The sequence below is a fragment of the Nicotiana sylvestris genome, chromosome 7 (assembly GCF_000393655.2).
Source record: "Nicotiana sylvestris chromosome 7, ASM39365v2, whole genome shotgun sequence".
NCBI lineage: Eukaryota > Viridiplantae > Streptophyta > Magnoliopsida > Solanales > Solanaceae > Nicotiana > Nicotiana sylvestris.
In genome coordinates this window covers 50,295,701-50,313,337 of record NC_091063.1, presented here as the reverse complement: position 1 = coordinate 50,313,337, position 17,637 = coordinate 50,295,701, and the positions used below count along the sequence as shown (strand labels likewise).

Below are 17,637 nucleotides of genomic sequence, written 5' to 3'. Positions count from 1 at the left end.
TAGTAATTAGCTCATCTTGGACTAGTTATGAATTTCTGGATTAAGTTCCTTCCCCAATGAAAACAGGATATTTATAGTGGAGATTATAAGCGGTTCGGTTCGCAAGGGAAATTCTCGTGACTAATCCCATTAGAGTTAAATCCTAATTTATAGCTTATTTATATACTGACGTGTGCTCACTGGCGGACTAATAGCCTGGCTAAAAATTGGGGTGTTTGGCCAAGCTTTTGGAAGAAACAAAAGTGCTTTTGAGGAGAAGCAAAAGTAGTTTTCGAGAAGCAGAAAAAAGTAGCTTCTCTTCAAAAGCACTTTTCTGAGAAGCACTTTTGAGAAAAATACACTTAGAAACAGTTTTCAAAAGCTTGTCCAAACACTAATTACTGCTCAAAAGTGCTTTTCAAATTAATTAGTCAAACACAAACTACTTCTTACCAAAAGTACTTTTTTAAGAAGTACTTTTGAGAAAAACAGTTCTCAAAATAAGCTGATTTTAGAAGCTTGGCCAAACGAACTATAATAGCCTGTTTGGCCGAACTTCAAAAATCAACTTATTTTGAGAATTATTTTTTTTTAAAACTACTTTTGGTGAGAACCGGTTTGTGTTAGGTTAATTAATTTGAAAAGTACTTCTGAGCAATAATTAGTACTTGACCAAGCTTTTCAAAAGTGCTTTTAAGAGCCCGTTTGGCCAAGTTGCCAAAAATATCTTATATTTAAAAAGTGATTTCCGAAAAAGTACTTTTGCAAAGTAGCATGTTTGGTCAATTCATTGAATAGTACTTTTTGCAAGCAAATTGTGTTTGGTCAATCATTCCAAAAAGTACTTTTGAGTATCAAATTACGAAAAACGATAGTAAATTTAATTAGCAATTAGTATTATTTAGAAAAGATTAAAAAATTTAATATGTATTATAATAAAAATATAATTTAAATTTTTTAATCAATATAAATATAGTTATTTCAAAAGGATAATATTGGGGCATCTAGTATTACTTATTGTTTACGTGATGATTTAAAAATATCAAAATACATCACTCAATATAAATAAAAGAATGAGAATAAAAATATAATAGAATAAAAAAGAGAAGAAATGTATGGTAAAACGAGAAAAAGAAAATAGAAATGTTAAATTAATGAGGGATAATTTAGAAAATATAAATATAAGGTAAGGATATTTTTGTCTCGAATAAATTAATTTTGTGCTTCTGCTTCTACTTCTCGGAAAAAAGCTAGAATTTGTTGCTTCTTCCCAAAGCAGAAAAACTGCTTCTCTTTCTACTCAAAAGTACCTTTTCATTTTAGCCAAACATCTCAAATTTTTCAAAAAGTATTTTTTTGACGAAAAAAATACGTTTTGCTTCCGAGAAGCTTGGCCAAATAGGCTATAAAGTGTATTATTCTCATAAGTGCTTTTCAAACGAGTACTTTTGGTTAGAAGCTACTTTTTATGATTCTGCTTCTATTCAAAAGCATTTTCTTTGTTCTAAAAACTTGTCCAAATATTTCAACTTCAAAAATAAACACTTTAATTGTTCTTACTTTACTAAGCTCGAGGGTTCATCAACTCGAGGGCACTGTCCAAGTATTGGTTTGTTTTACATATATTCTTGTCAATTCCCATCACTTATCTTTAAGTTAATTAATTAATATTATGTGAAATCACGTATTCTTAAATCACATTATAAATTTAATTGTTATCTAGTTTTTAGGGTACACAAAAACTTGCCCAAATATTTCAACTTAAAAAATAAACACTTTTTTTGAAAATAAAAAGTACTTTTGACTTTGGAGAAACTTAACCAAACATGCTATTTACTTACTCAGATTAACTATAATACCACTGCTGCAAGTTGTACCCTAAGATCTAATGCGTACTATATAGCTGAACTGATACGTTTTTAACGATATTAATGAAAATGCATAAAAAAGTTTTATTTTTTAGGAAAGTTAATTGTACGATTTTCGAACAATTCAGAGAAAGCGTAATACAGCTAATTAATACATGTACTGGCATTGATGCCCTTGGAGCCTCAACCTCTATATGGCATATGTAAATGGACATTTTTAGTCTAATTTTTGTTCCATTTCATTGTACTGTTCTCTTTATATTCCGCAATCTCATAGGCATATTCATACTTGGAAGAAATGACAAAAGTTGTGTACTATATACCAAATTGTCAGGTGATGACAAAAGTTGTGATCCTGTTAATTAATTAAACTGTACCTAATTAAATGGAATGCCCTTTGATTAAAGTATATTATTAAAGTAAGATGTGTTCCATTAAAGGTAATCCTTGAAGACTCTGTCTAGTACACATATTAGTGGGCTTTAATGTCATTTGCTTACCACCTATATAGCTTCTTGAGTACCTCAAAATCCATTCTTCTTCAGCAAGAACCATTCATTTTTATTCCCTAACAAGCCACTTTCTCTTTTCCCTTTCCAACCTATAGTAAGACAATTCCCACCTCCCAAAAAAGGAGAAATACCTCAAGAATCAACAGCTCCTATTCATATTGCACAAAACCAAAGTCTAAGAAGACTTACTTCATGAATCTTGAGTTGTTTCCTTTTCCTCTATCTCTAAAGATAAAGCTAGATTGAGATCTTTAATTTTTTGGTCACTATCCTTTTGTTATAGATCCCAAAAACCCTTTTTTCTCCATGTCTGATAATAACCCTTTTTATCATGATTACTTGGGAACAGGAGGGATAAATAATGCATTTTCTAATTTCTTTGGTGATCAAAATCCCTCAATTTATGATCAAATAATACCTCCTAATACACAAACCCCTCATCAGGATTTTGATCCTTCATCTTATATGAGTACTCTCACTGAGTGTTTACATGGTTCTATGGACTATAACTCTTTATCAAATGTTCTTGGCATGAGTTGCTCATCTTCTGAAGTTGTTTGTCCACCATTAGATCAAGAATCTTCAAGAAAAAACACTGCTGAAATTCCATTGACTCCAAATTCTTTGGTCTCTTCATCTTCTAGTGAGGCTGGAGGTGAAGAAGATTCTTCAAAAAGCAAGAAAGATTTGCAAGCAAAAGATCAGTGTGAAGATGGAGATGATAAGTCTAAGAAAGTGTAAGTCATTTTTTCTTTGGTCCTATACTATAAAATAAAGCCGCATCTTTGCGTGGAAGTTTCTTCCTTAATAGATTAGGTTATTGACCACCAGAATATTGCTAGTCTTAATTTATTAATTAGATTATTAACTGGCTAGACTTTTCTTCCAAGTTGCAAGCTTATTCTACTTATTTGAAACTTAAATTATAAAGTGTAGTCTTTCCTTAGTTAACCCTTCCCCCCTTTTTATGTTATGATACTCAGGGAAACCCTAATAAATTCTAATTTGAAGGCTGTTAGCTCATTTGAAAATATTGTACGTGTATAATGGTAGTTGAGCTAGGATTTTCACATGTTAAGATGGAAAATTGTTTGTGGTAATAATTATTTCAGGAGCAAAGCAAAGAAGAAAGGAGAAAAGAAGCAAAAGGAGCCGCGATTTGCCTTTATGACTAAGAGTGAGATTGACAATCTTGAAGATGGCTATCGATGGAGAAAATATGGGCAGAAAGCAGTGAAAAATAGTCCTTTTCCGAGGTATAGTTTCTTTAGAATCAATAAAATTAATCCTCAGCAAATTGTTCTAAATTAGAAATGGATTAATTACTAGCTCCAATGGCTATTGTTCTCTTCAAAATTGCTTAATTATCAGTACCATTTCATTGTTTCAAAGTGGTCTAAGTTTTCATCTTTAATATTCATAATCTTAACGAGTACTTGATAAATGAGCAAATTCATATAGTCTTTGCATTTCTCAGACTTATGAATGTTACTTCAGTTGCACTAAGAATGCATATTATAAATGAAAAAAAAGTGCAACAATTTGTTAATACCCAAACGTAATTTTTCGTTACCTATTCTGTTGTTAATTTCCTTAAATGATCTAATGATGTACATTTTGGGTTTAACTTATATATGTACACTTGCTGTATAAATAACTATTAATGTATATTTTAAACTATTGTAATAAGTATCATTTGTCTTATTTTCCAGGTTATTACTCCTCTTTTATAAACGGTTACCTATAGGCATCTTTTTGTTCGACCTAATAGTAGTATAAAAATTCGAAGTTACACTCTAAAGTTTTATTTTGGTAGATATTGAGCAAAAAAAGCTCATTCAAGGGCGGCGCAAGATTGCCGGGAGTTCGAACCTTATAGTTGTCTGAAAAAATTCATTAAAAATATATAAATTATTAATTTAAAACACATTAACTTAAGACGATATGATTATAATCCCGAACCCATAAACGCAATCAATCTATTCTAATGAGAAGACTTTTGCTGTTTACAATTGTAGGAGTTATTACAGATGCACAAGTCAAAAGTGCAGTGTGAAGAAACGTGTGGAAAGATCATATGAAGATCCATCAGTCGTGATCACTACATACGAAGGCCAACATAATCATCATTGTCCCGCAACTCTTCGTGGAAATGCAGCTGCAGCTATGCTTTCACCTTCCTTCTTATCCTCTTCACAATTAATTCCTCAAGATGTACTCTTTGCCCAAATGCTTACAACCCCAACCAATCAAAATCAGCTCCCTATTAATTATTCTGTCTATAATTATCAGCAGCAACCCCAATTAGGTCCTGAATATGGCCTATTTCAAGATATGGTTGCATCATTGATCCACAAACGAGAGCCATGAGCATTTATTTTATTTTAATGTTGTGCAAGTAATGTAGTAACAGAAATATGGGGCATTCAATGCAATTCCGTGACTTATATATATTATTCTTATGTAAAAATTGTGTAGCTAACTAGAACTATTCTAGTATCCTACCCTTAATACTTCTATAAGGGGAAAATGAAGACCATAAGTTGGAGGAAATGGGCTCATGGGAATATCATGTGGGATGGTTAACCATTATTAAATGAAGATGCTATTTTTTTATGAGTTCTCTGCGTCTTTGTAATTTGGGGATTTTATTAGATGAAGTCATTTCTAGGTAAGGTAAATTATGGCATAAAATGAATTTCGCACTTATTATTTATGTGAATGGAATGTCTATGTTCTTATTCTTTTCGCTTTCCGAGTATTTATATTATTGCTTAATCGCACTACCATTATAAGTTTTCTTCCTCATGAGTTCGCACTTCTGGTTTGACAATTGAAATGTGACGTAGCAGGGGTGATAAACTGGCGGGTCGGGTTAGATATGGGCGGGTCGAAAACAAGTAATGCAAAAACAGATGCATTATTCGATCCGGCCCTATTTAATACGAATAGAAAATGGGTTAACCGACGGATAATATGGATATTCATATTATCTATGCCTTCTTGAATATGATCACTTTTGAGAGAATTTTTAATCTTCCAATCTTGAGGAACCCAAATTTGAATATTTGCAACTGTAATAGTTAAACCCATTGGTTGTCTGTTATCCAATCTATTTTTTAGTTTATTATCCAACTCATTTTTTATCCATTATTTAAAAGTTGATTATCCAACTCATTTTTAAATGAATAATATTAATAGATAACTGTTTTTTATCGTGTTTGCCACCACTAATGTAATAGTAAAGGCAAAAAATGTTGAGAAGGATATTCTCAAGAAAGAATGGTCATGGGCAATTCGCATTCAACCAATTATTATAATTATAATGTGGATACTTCAATTTTGGGCAAACGATGTAGAACAAAACTCTTTAAAGTAGAACATGCGGCATTTTAGAAATTGACGTAATTACTTTGCAAGCCCTTTTTCGCTTTAATATAAAAACATGGACATTTTCTTATTAATTTTTATATATATAAATTAAAGCAAGAAAGTTATCATATATAATTGACATTATGGTTAAGCCAAGTGACAAGCTAATAAATATCAATAGTATATGGTAAATTTATTCTATATTTGACTCTCTCTCTTTCTCTCTCTCTATATATATATATAACAGAATCTGAATTAAAAGATAATTTTGAATTTATAGATAAAGTTCTAAAATTTGAATTTAAATTAAAAATAAAATTGATCTTTTTTATCATATTATCATACTTAATTCGGTTAATGATCATATGCAATCATGTTAGAAACTTTTGTTATTTTTTCTAATTATTTAAATACTACTTCGCCTCTAGCAAAAAAAAAAAACTACTCCATATAACTATAAAATTCTTTCACATTTAAAATCCTATAAGTATAGTTCTTTGAAACATTGTAGCTAGATTTGAATAAAAGGAAATTCTCTTAAAATAAATGTAATATATAGGGTACACGTCTATGTTTATCTAAATAACAAAAAAGAGTTTACAAAATCAAATAAAAGTGTGCTTACATATATAATAAAGTAAACATACATGCTGGAGAAAGACACATCACAAAATCAATCAATATTAAAAATAAAAGTTGTTTCTTTTTTCTTCTTGAAGAATATTTAATCGAAGAGTCAATTTTCATAAACGGACATCAAACAAATAACAGAACTTTGGATATACACACATTCAAGGAATTGAAGGATATTAGCTTAAACCCCTTCATTTAGTTGTAGTCAAGCTAATATTGCAAGGGTATAATATTTTTTTCGTTGAAGAATATTAGTTTTAAATCATTAGATTATGTGAAAGGTTTTTTTTTTCAAACTGAACAAGAGAGAAATTGGTTTCTAATTGATAGTTTCTATAGCGACTTTTAAGTGTAACAAAGAGTATATATAAAGAAAAAATTTGTATGACGTGAAATATTTTTTTTTTAAATGTAAACAAATTATTTCGAAAAAACTCTTTACTTTTTTTAATTCAAAGATAATAAAAAGATAAGATATTTTTGAACATTAGTAGAGAGTTTTAAAATTATTATAATTGAAGTTATATCATGGATAAACTCAAAAAACCGAAACCTTATGGAATATTTACATAATATCTGGCCATATTTATTATTTACTTTTTATAGCTAATATAAATAGATAATATTCTGAAAACACACGATTACACATATTATATATGGATTATATATAAATTACACATCATTCACTTTTTTAATTTAAGTGGTCGGGTGAGCACCTATTTAGGCTGATTAGATAAAGCCAAAAAAATATGAAATAACTTCAACCAAAGACTAAAAATATAATTAAAGTTCATATGTAGACAATTTTTATTAAAACTCATCCTTTTATAGTGAAATAAAGATAATCTTTATTATAATATATATAAACTTTAGAAATTGAAATTTCAAAATAGAAATATTTTTTGAAAGATAAAATCATATTAAATAAGAGTTCAAGTCGTAGTATAAAAGTTATGTCGTAATCAAAGAATCATTTATATCGTGTCAATATTTGCGCTTTGCCATAAATATAATTTATTATTTCACTTTGTGGCTATTTTTAGGTTCCAATGACACCTATGAGAATAATGCAAAAATAAAACTATCACTACGAGAATTGAGAAAATGTTAGTCTTTTTTCATGTAGTGTTTCTTAATTAATATTTGATGATTATCTATAATTATTTAGAAGGTTTAAATGTTAAGGTTATTTACATATAATTCAAATAACTCAGATATTTAACATGGTTAATGTAAAATATCAAAACGGAGTAAAAAAATTCACTAGCTAAAGAAGTTTTAATATATTTTTAGATAACCAACTAAAATGAGTTTTGAATTAAGAACAATATTTTCAATTACATTATTATAAAAATAATTATTATTGAAAAATAATGCTTTAGAAACTGAAATTTTAAGAAAGAAATATTTTTTAAGAGATATCAACACACCAAATAAGAGTTCAGGTAGTAGTAAAAGAGTTAAGTCTTATCCAAATAGTCATTCATTGTCTCAACATTTGATTGTTTTGCCATAAATATGAGTTATTATTTTGCTTCCTGACTATTTTTAGGATCCAATGACACTGGCAAGAATGGTATCAAAAAAGAAAAATAGAAGAAATGGTTAATTTTTTTCATGTAATTAATATCCAATGATTATCTATATTTACTGAGAAAATGTAAATTTTAAGATTATTTACATACAATCCAAATAATTTAAATATTTGACATGATTAGTATCCGCGCATCCGCGCGGGTACTAATACTAGTTAGAAAGAACAACCGAGAGTTCGCAATCTTATAGCCCGTTTGGCCAAGCTGCAAAAATCAGCTTATTTTGAGAAGTGCTTTTTTTCAAAAGTGTTTCTCAAAAGTACTTTTGGTGAGAAGCAGTTTGTGTTTGGCTAATTAGTTTGAAAAGCACTTCTGAGTAGTAATTAGTGTTTGGCCAAGCTTTAAAAAACTGTTTCTAAGTGTATTTTTCTCAAAAGTGCTTCTCAAAAAAGTATTTTTGGAGAGAAGCTACTTTTTTCTGTTTCTCCAAAACTGCTTCTGCTTTCCTCAAAAATACTTTTTTCCTTCCAAAAACTTGGCCAAACACCTCAATTTTTGGCCAAAAGTACTTTTGGCCAAAAAACAAAAAACATTTTTGGCCAAAAAGAAGCTTGGCCAAACGGTCTATTAGGAAGTAACCTTTCTGTTTCTTTTTTCTTTTACATATCATTCTTTGCATCAAACCATATAAAGTCAAAATTTCAAAGCCTATAAAAGGTATTATGTGATTAAACGCCCCTGATTTATTGCTTCCTGAGCCATAAAAGGTCAAAGTAATTCCACATATCCTTTCCAGAATGTTACCGTTTAAGGAAACTGGAAAATAACTAGCGTCAATAAAATATTTTTATTGCAAAAATATCGTGCATTATTGGAATCACATGCCAAAAAATTCAAACACGTTATGTTGGCTTCATGATCTCATTCAAATGGTAGTCTCTTCTCTTCTTTTTCTCCTTTTTTGTGGTTATAATTGAGGAAATAAATAAGACGACGACGGAGCACATGCAATAAAGATGGCATCTGAAAAGAAAGAGAAGGATAGATATAAAATTGAAAAGAGATAAGATCGTACATATGTATAGCACAGTATTTTAAAGCGCTATACGTGAAAATGCTAACACTAATTATAGAGCGATATAAACCGCGTTATATATAAAATGATCATTTTTTTTTACACATATTTATGTCGCACTTGTTTAAAAAGATCATAATTGAGTTCGGGACTCAAAGATAGGAGCATGACATTGTTGACTAGCAACAGTACAAATGTCAACCAAAAGAAAGCAGGTTATATATCGTTAGGTTCAGAAAGCACTAAGACTAAACATTATCGACGTGGACTTGTGACTTCTTTCTCAGAAAAAGAAGTTGCTTGTTTCAACTTCAGTTTCATGCCTTGGACTTAGTTGCACCTATGTTAATCAGGTCGGGCTCCCCTGTTTTCGGCCCGCTTCAACCCGGGTCAGTCGGGAGAAATTCAAAAATAGTCAAATTTATAATTGGTCGATCAAAAATAACTCAGTTTTAAAAGTAATCGAAATTTAGCCACTTTTCATGTAAAGATAAATCTGAGCGAAAACACTGTTCAAAACCCAGAAAATACGCCAGTATATTATGCTGGAGTTCCAGCATAAGTATACTTGAACTCCAGCATATTATACTGGAGTTCCAGGATAAGTATGTTGGAACTCCAGCATAATATGATGGAGTTCCAGCATAAGTACACTAGAACTCTAGCATAATATACTGGAGTTCCAACAAGTATATCGGTCCAGCATAATATACTGGAGTTTGGAGCATTGGTGCTCCAGTCTCCAGTATATTATACTGGAGCCAGCAAAGTATACCGGTCCAGCATAATATGCTGGAGTTCGTACACAGGTGCACCGGACTCCAGTATATTATGCTGGACCGGTCTCTGTTGCAGCAAAATAGTGGCTATTTTTTATTGACTTGATAAACACTGGCTATTTTTGAATGACCAGTCCGAAAACTGGCTATACCATGCTATTTTTACGGTTCAGCCCGCTACTGTTCACTATTGGGCGGGTTGGGACGGGTTGGTATGGGGCGGGTTTTGGACGAACACGTTCTACTTAACGGGGCACCGAACCCGCGTAACCCGTCATCCGTTAACGGGTTGTTAACGGGCTGCAGCCCGTTAGCAGCTGGTTACCGTTGGAATTTTTTTTATTTTTTTTATTTTTTTTTAAAATTAATTGGACCGTTCCCAACGGTCAAATTGAGAAAAATGACCGTTGGGGAACGACAAGATTTTGCAAAAATGGCCATTTCGCCCCCTCCCCCCAATTAAACAATTAAAAATATATCCCTCTCACCCCTAATAATTGAAAAAATACATTTTTAACCTTTTAAAATCTATAAATAGCCCTCCTTCTTCTTCATTTTTTCTCACAATTCACTCTCTTACTACTCTAATTCTCTCTCAAGTCTCTTTTGATATTATAGTTCTTAAATTCTCAAATCTCAAATTCTCTTTTGATATTATAATTCTTAAATTCTCAAATCTCAAATTCTCAATTATTTATTATTTCAAATTTCATCAATTATTTAGTTTAGCCATTACAAAATTATGATTATTAAATATCAACTATCAAGTATTCAAGTGAAGTGTGGTATCAAGTATTCAAGTACCACGTATTAACTATCAAGTTTTGGTCTATCAATTGAAGTTTGATTTTTGATATCAAAAATTCAAAATTAGTGCGGCATCCAGAATCCTGTTACACTCGTTCCATCTCTTTCTCTTATTTGGTGTACACTTATTTTATTATTTAAAATTATTAATTTAATTTACATAATGGATTTACTTAGAGCGGCCAAAAAAGCGTGCACTAGTAGAGGTGGTAGTAAGAAAATTTTCAAAAGAACAAGAGGTGGTGTTGGTTCTTCTACTAGCTTTACACATATTTCTGAAAGTTCACCTGAAAATTTAAATGTAGATTATGAGCGAATGCAAGAAAATTTTGGTGTAGATAATGATCTAGATGATATTCAATCACCCGATAATCTTGAAATACCACCACCTACACCTAATAATGCCAGTCAAACTCAAAATGTTAGGGGTGCAACAAGTAGGCCTCCTCTCCCTTAAGAAGAATCAACGATTAAGAAGTAAGTGTTGGATATTTTTTGAAAGACTAGAAGATCAAAAAAATTATGTAAAATGTAAAATTTATAGTGAACATTATAAACATGAGCTCGGTAAAGGAGGGGGAACGGGTCAACTTCGTAGGCATATGGAAGAGAAACACCCTCTTAATTGGGGAGTAGATGAGTCATCTGGGCAACAAAAACTTAACCCGAGTACTGGGGGGGTTACTTGGGAAATACGATATTAAGAAAGATCGGGAGAATTGGCTAAAATGATTGTTTTAGGTTGTTTACCTTTTAGTTTTGCTTCTTCGCCGTATCTTGTTACTTATATTCAAAGAATTTTTTATAACCCTATGTTTAAAGGTATTCCTAGAAGTACTTGTAGAGCTGATATCTTTAGGCTTTTTGGACAATATCAGACATATATACGTTATTTGTTCGCAAGTCTTCCTTGTAGAGTTTCTCTTACTTCTGATATTGGTCGTGCTGTAAATGGAAATGATTATTTGACTGTTACATGCCATTGGATAGATGATCATTTTTGTATGCAAAAACATATTATTGCGTTTAAATATGATGAAGATCAAAATCATACTGGTGCATTTATAAGTAATACTATCCATGAAGTTTTTATATTTCATAATCTTGCAGAAAAAGTTGTGTATGTCATTTGATAATGCTTCTAACAACAATGCTGCAATTACAATATTATAATTGCATCTACACCCACCACTTCCTGAAATATTTCATGTTAGATGTGCACGTCATATTTATAACTTGATTGTGAAGAGTGGCCTTGAATTATTTAGAGATGAAATTACTTTAGTTAGGAGAGCTGTTGGTGTAATTCAAGAAAATAATAGAAGTGCTAGATTAAATGCATTTAAGGAAAAATGTGTACACTATGGACTAAAACCAAGACTCATGCCTGAAGAAATAGTTACTAGGTGGAATTATACTTATTTGTCCTTAAGATGTTATTATAAATATAAAATGCCTATAACTGAAGTTGCTAATTCTCACTATACCGATCCTAGGCGTTTGTTAACATCTAAAACTTGGGATGTCATTTATGATGTTGTACAATTTTTACAAAATTTTTATGTGGCTACACTTGAGTTTTCTGGAGCTTATTGTCCTACTATTGCAAATGGTTTAGTTCATATTGCTGAAATTTCTCTTTTACTACATAATTTGAAGCAGAAAGAAGGATATGCTACTGTTGTTGAATCTATGCTAGATAAATTTAAAAAATATTTCTACTCAATTCCCTATATTTACCTAATTGGTGCTATTTTAAACCTTACTATCAAAATGATAAAGTGTTGCCAATTAATTAGAGCTTTATATACTTATATGGATATTGGACCAACTGAAACTCCTGATAGACACTTGTATTTCTGAGCTACACACATTTACAAACTTTATATAATTATTATGCTAACATTGTTGATACTTCTTCGGTTGTAGATGCAAATATTCCTTCAACTAATCATTCAACATCTGAAACAATTATGGATGATGATGATTGTGTTCAAGATTATCTGATTTGGTCTACACTAGGAGAGCATCAACAAACAAGTAGCAGGAATATTGATGAACTACAATTCTACTTGCAAAAGTCACCAGAGCCCCGCACAAAGGATTTTCTACCGCTGGGTTGGTGGAAGAGCAACTCAAATCAATTTTATGTTCTTTCGGACATGGCTCGAGACGTGCTAAATGTGCCGATTTCAACAGTCACATCAGAGAGCGCATTTAGCCAAGCAAGGTAGCAACAAAGAGATACTCGTCATTCATTGGGCAGCAATGCTTTGAAAACTCTAGTGTGCTTCAGAGATTGGATAAGATCAGAACGGCGAAATCAAGGGCGTGACGAGGTAGACGAAGAGGAGGACCGAGAAATTGGAGATATAATGGTTTATGGTTCCGATTCAACCAATGCCGGAAAGTAAGAACCTATGGTGACATGGAAGAACTTACAAAAATGATGCAAAGCATGTGATGTACTATTTTTTATTTTTTATAATTATTGTAAACTTTTAATTTGCAAGTTCAAAAATAAAAAAATAAAAAAAGAACTTGCAAATTAATTTGAAGTATTAAAAATGTAAAATGAAAGCCTTCGGAGTTTGTTCCTTATATATTGCCTATTGGTCTTATTAAATAATTATTTGTAGTCACTTACTTTCTAATTTCAAATTTTTAATTTTATAATTTTAAAATACAAATTTCAAATTTAAAACATTAAACTTCAAAGTTTAATTCTAACCCTTAAAAGTTTGCAAATACTTAACTATCAACAACATTGAATAAGAAAAATAAAATTTAATTTTAAAAAATAAACTGTAGCCCGGCTCGCCCTAACCCGCTTAGCCCGAACCCGTACGGGCCCTAAAAAACCCGAAATTTCCCAACCCGCCAGCAACCTGTTTCCCCAGCCCGCTAACCAGCCCGCCTGCTAACCGAACGGGCTGGGGTTTTTCCCGTTCAACACGTCCAAGCCCGCCCGATAAACACCTCTAATTGCACCAGATGCATATAAAAATTGAACTTTTGCATTTAAGAGGTCGAAACAATAGTTATCGCTAAGTCTGTCTGAAATTTCAAGTTGTGAAGTAAATAATTGATGTATATGTATAGCCTGTTTGGCCGAGCTGGAAAAATCTGCTTATTTGATAAGTACTTTTTTTAAAAGTGCTTTTAAAAAAAGTATTTTTGGTGAGAAGCAGTTTGTATTTGGCTAATCAATTTGAAAAGCACTTTTGAGCAGCAATTAATGTTTGGCCAAACTGTTAAAAGGTGCCTCTAGATGTATTTTTCTCAAAAGTGCTTTTAAAAAGGTGTTTTGGGGAGAAACTATTTTTTTCTGCTTCTCAAAAATTACTTCTGCTTCTACTCAAAAGCACTTTTTTTCCTTCAAAAAGCTTGACCAAACACCTTAACTTTGAAGAAGAAAATACTTTTGGCCGGGAAAAAAGCTTGGCCAAATAGGCTAGTAGTTATGGAGCCACTTTATATCAAGGGGTGTCGATTCACCCCTTTGCGGGAAAAATACATGTAACTAGGTAAATATTTTATTTATTTTTAATACTTTCAAAATTCACTACATATATATTCTATGTTGAATAATCTTAGCTTTTTCAAGCGTCTACTACTCTACTTTTAATATTTTTATATTTCTTAGTGAAAATTCTAGTTCCGCTAGTGGATATATGTGAAGCAAGCCGTTTTCTCTCTTTCGGTGAAAAATATATTTCCGAAAATATCTTCTCTGGCAACCAAATAGATTTTTTTTTTTTCAAGATACATTATTCAAAGAATATTTTTTGTCATACCAACGACAATCTCTTTTGTTTAGAAACTGGAAACATACGAGAACACTTCTTAAAATCTATGCTTAATACATAGTTATATGTCGTGTGAATATACTTAAACGATTGAATAGTGGGAATTCTTCTGATGTTAGGTAAAGAGTCTAAAATTTAGTCTTGAATCTACGTAGCTCACCTACTTCTAGGAATGAATCAAATTACGCCGGATTTTCTACACTAAAATCACAAAATAAACAGCCAACGGTACATAAATGTTAGGCAAGTATACAGCCGATTTTTTAGAGCCTTATGCAACTTCTCTTTCTTGTCGCCTTTCATTTTGACCAAAAACCTAAAATAGATACAGAATTTGAAGCCTAAGAATATACATATGACAACCAACACATGTTTCTTTTCATTAAGTCATGACCTCTCTCGTGGAACATATGTTGTTACAGTTATTAGTTCAAAGCAATTTTCCAATATTGCAATTCAATGACGAAGGGATTCAAACTTATTAACTCGTAATCGTTTCACTTTAACTCCCCACTTATCTCTCTTCACTTTCCGTACAAAATAATTAACTATGAAATTTGGAAAAGCTTGGATGGAGTCTTTGAGTAAGGGTAAAATTGTCTTCGTATGAACTATAGATCACGGATTCAAGCCGTAGAAGCAGCCTCTAATGCTTGTATTAGAGTAAGGTGTCTACATCATACCCTTAGGATGCTGCTCTTCTCCGGACGACGGTAAAATTGTCTCTGTATTGATTATGGGTTCAAGTCATTGAAGCAACCACTAAAGATTCCATTAGAGTAAGGTGTTTACATCACACACTTAGGCTACTCTAGTTTCTCCAGACCCTGAGTGAACGCAGGATGCCTTGTGTACCGGTTGCTCTTATTTAAAAAAGAAAAAAAAGAATTCTGAAAACCTCGTGTCCGATTGACTAACCAAAAGTCGTTCGTGATGACGGTTCTTTTATTCAGCAAAAACAAGTAAAATGTATAATCATGATAGACTTTAACTTGAGAAAATTGTTGTCAGTTCAATCTGAACGACTTTGTGTTGCAAGAGTTAATGTTAAAGAAAACAGTTCATCTGCTCCACCAATGAAGATATTTGTTCTTTGTTGGAAAAAAAAAAAGATGAACTGGAAGATTGGACGTTTTAATAGGGTAGTAGTTTAATGTTTATGTTAATGTCCAAAAGCAGGGCTGTTGCACAAATTGATACGTCCTTCGTGATTATTAGTCCTTTGCTTACCAAGTCAAAATGCATTTTAAGCAGTTCGTTCAACAATATTTAAGCTGTTATGTTTGTTGAAATTCAATATTTAATTATCTAAGTGATGCAATTTATAGCTGCAAATACCCGGGAAAATATATTGTCATTTGACGGCTTAAACTTGAAACTGCTTTAGAATTGTCCAAAATCCTTAATTATAAGAGACTACAATTTACTATCTTATGATATTCTAACCCCTCGTTACAGAGCTGGACTTCTAAAGCATGATAATAACACACGAACACGACATTAATGTATCAAAGCTAGATTATATAAGTTAGAAATAAAAGATGGACTTCGACCTAGCTTAAACATGTTAAATTTAGAATTTTAATAATGATCAACAATCAAAAGAGCATTGACTAATGACGTCTCATTCTGCGCAAATTCGCAACGGCATTAATGAAAGGAAAGAAAATCCTAAGAGGAAATCAGAGAAACCCAAGGACTATGTATTTCGAACTGTGCATCAAATGAAAAGAGAATCAATCAATCAAAGAATAAGGAAGGAAAGTCAATCAATCATACTTGCTAAAGATCCTTAAGCACGCCAGAAAGGAAAGAGAACTAATCAAGGCTAGAGAGCAAATCAAAGACAATATGCGAAAGCTCTATAATCAAGGATAATTGGAAGAACCAATTCTTCAAGTTAAGAATGAATCTAGCCACACTTCTCAAGCTAGATTCATGAGGCTACCCTTGAGTCTCACTCTTAGATATCTATGCCTCACAAGGAAAGACCTCCAATCATTGCTACTATGTGATCCCAGAAAACAAGGAATCAGAAGACTCATCAAGCACATAAAAGAAGAAGTAGAAAGACAAAGAAGATTACGCAACTTCACATCTATTTCTACACCTTTCTAGTTCTTAGTATAAATACTGTATTCTTGAGTCTACAAGTGTTGCAAAAGATAGGAAGAGTTAGAAAAAAAATAAGAGTTGTGTCAACACTTAAAAGAAACTTTGTTGTTGTATACTGTTGGTGGTGAACGTACTAAAACCAACACTATTGTAAAGCTTACTAAAGATCTAAGAAAACCTTTGTAACCCAAGGGAATTGAATGTAGGTCCCACACTAGTATTGAACCAATATAAAAAATGTTGTGCCTCCTTTCTTTTTATGTTTGTTCAATTTATTTCTGTTGCGATTAATTCTCGTGTGAAGTCTAGTCGACTAATTCTCTCATAGTCAACTAAGTTTTACAAATCGGCTGTAATTCACCCTCCCTCTTATACTTTTAACTTGTATAAGAGTGAGGACTCACGAATATTGCTTAACAGCAAGTGAGGAAAAGATCATGACATCAAACACAGTTGTTGGAGCATTGTTTCAAGAAGGACCTTCTCAGGTACGACCTCCTTACTTCAATGGCCAGCATTTCTCACATTGGAAAGTGCGTATGGAGACCTACACTATGTCATATGATATTAAGGTTTGGTATATGATCAAAAAGGAAAATCTTCCAATTCCGCCAAAGAAGGATAAAGACGGTGAAATCATAGTATCATCTGATCCTCTTGATTCAGATAATTACACTAATGAACAAGAAGTTGTTATCCGAGTGAATGCCAAGGTAAAATATCTGTTGTGCAATGCCATAAGCGGAGAAGAATATGAAAATATATCTAGCTGTGAAATTACAAAGGAAATGTGGGATAAGTTAGAAGTCACATATGAAGGAACTAACTAGGTGAAAGAGACAAAGATTAATCTACTAGTTCGAGATTATGAATTATTTCAAATGAAAGATGGAGAATCAGTGGAGGAAATGTTCTCTAGGTTCAACAAAATCCTTGGAGACTTGAAATCCTTTGGTAGACCAATCAGAAGTGGAGAATAAGTTAAAAAATTCTGAGAAGCCTCCGCATAATTTAGCAACCCAAAGTTATTGCTTTGGAATATCAGGATCTTGACAAAATGTCCTATGATGAACTCATATATGATCTAATTATGTTTGAAAAAATACATTTAGACAGGCAAGTCCAACAAGAGAAAAAGAAGACAGTTGCGTTC

General features: G+C 31.9%; 1 protein-coding gene across 1 annotated transcript; it reads left to right on the top strand.

Annotated features, from left to right (window-relative positions):
- The first annotated feature begins 2,341 nt into the window (after positions 1–2,341).
- Positions 2,342–5,102, top strand: LOC104226548 (WRKY transcription factor 71-like). Its single transcript, XM_009778571.2, has 3 exons — positions 2,342–3,096; positions 3,472–3,615; positions 4,378–5,102. Exons 1-3 carry the CDS (start codon positions 2,666–2,668, stop codon positions 4,727–4,729), a joined length of 927 nt encoding a protein of 308 aa, XP_009776873.1. The 5' UTR covers positions 2,342–2,665; the 3' UTR covers positions 4,730–5,102.
- The last annotated feature ends 12,535 nt before the right edge of the window (positions 5,103–17,637 follow it).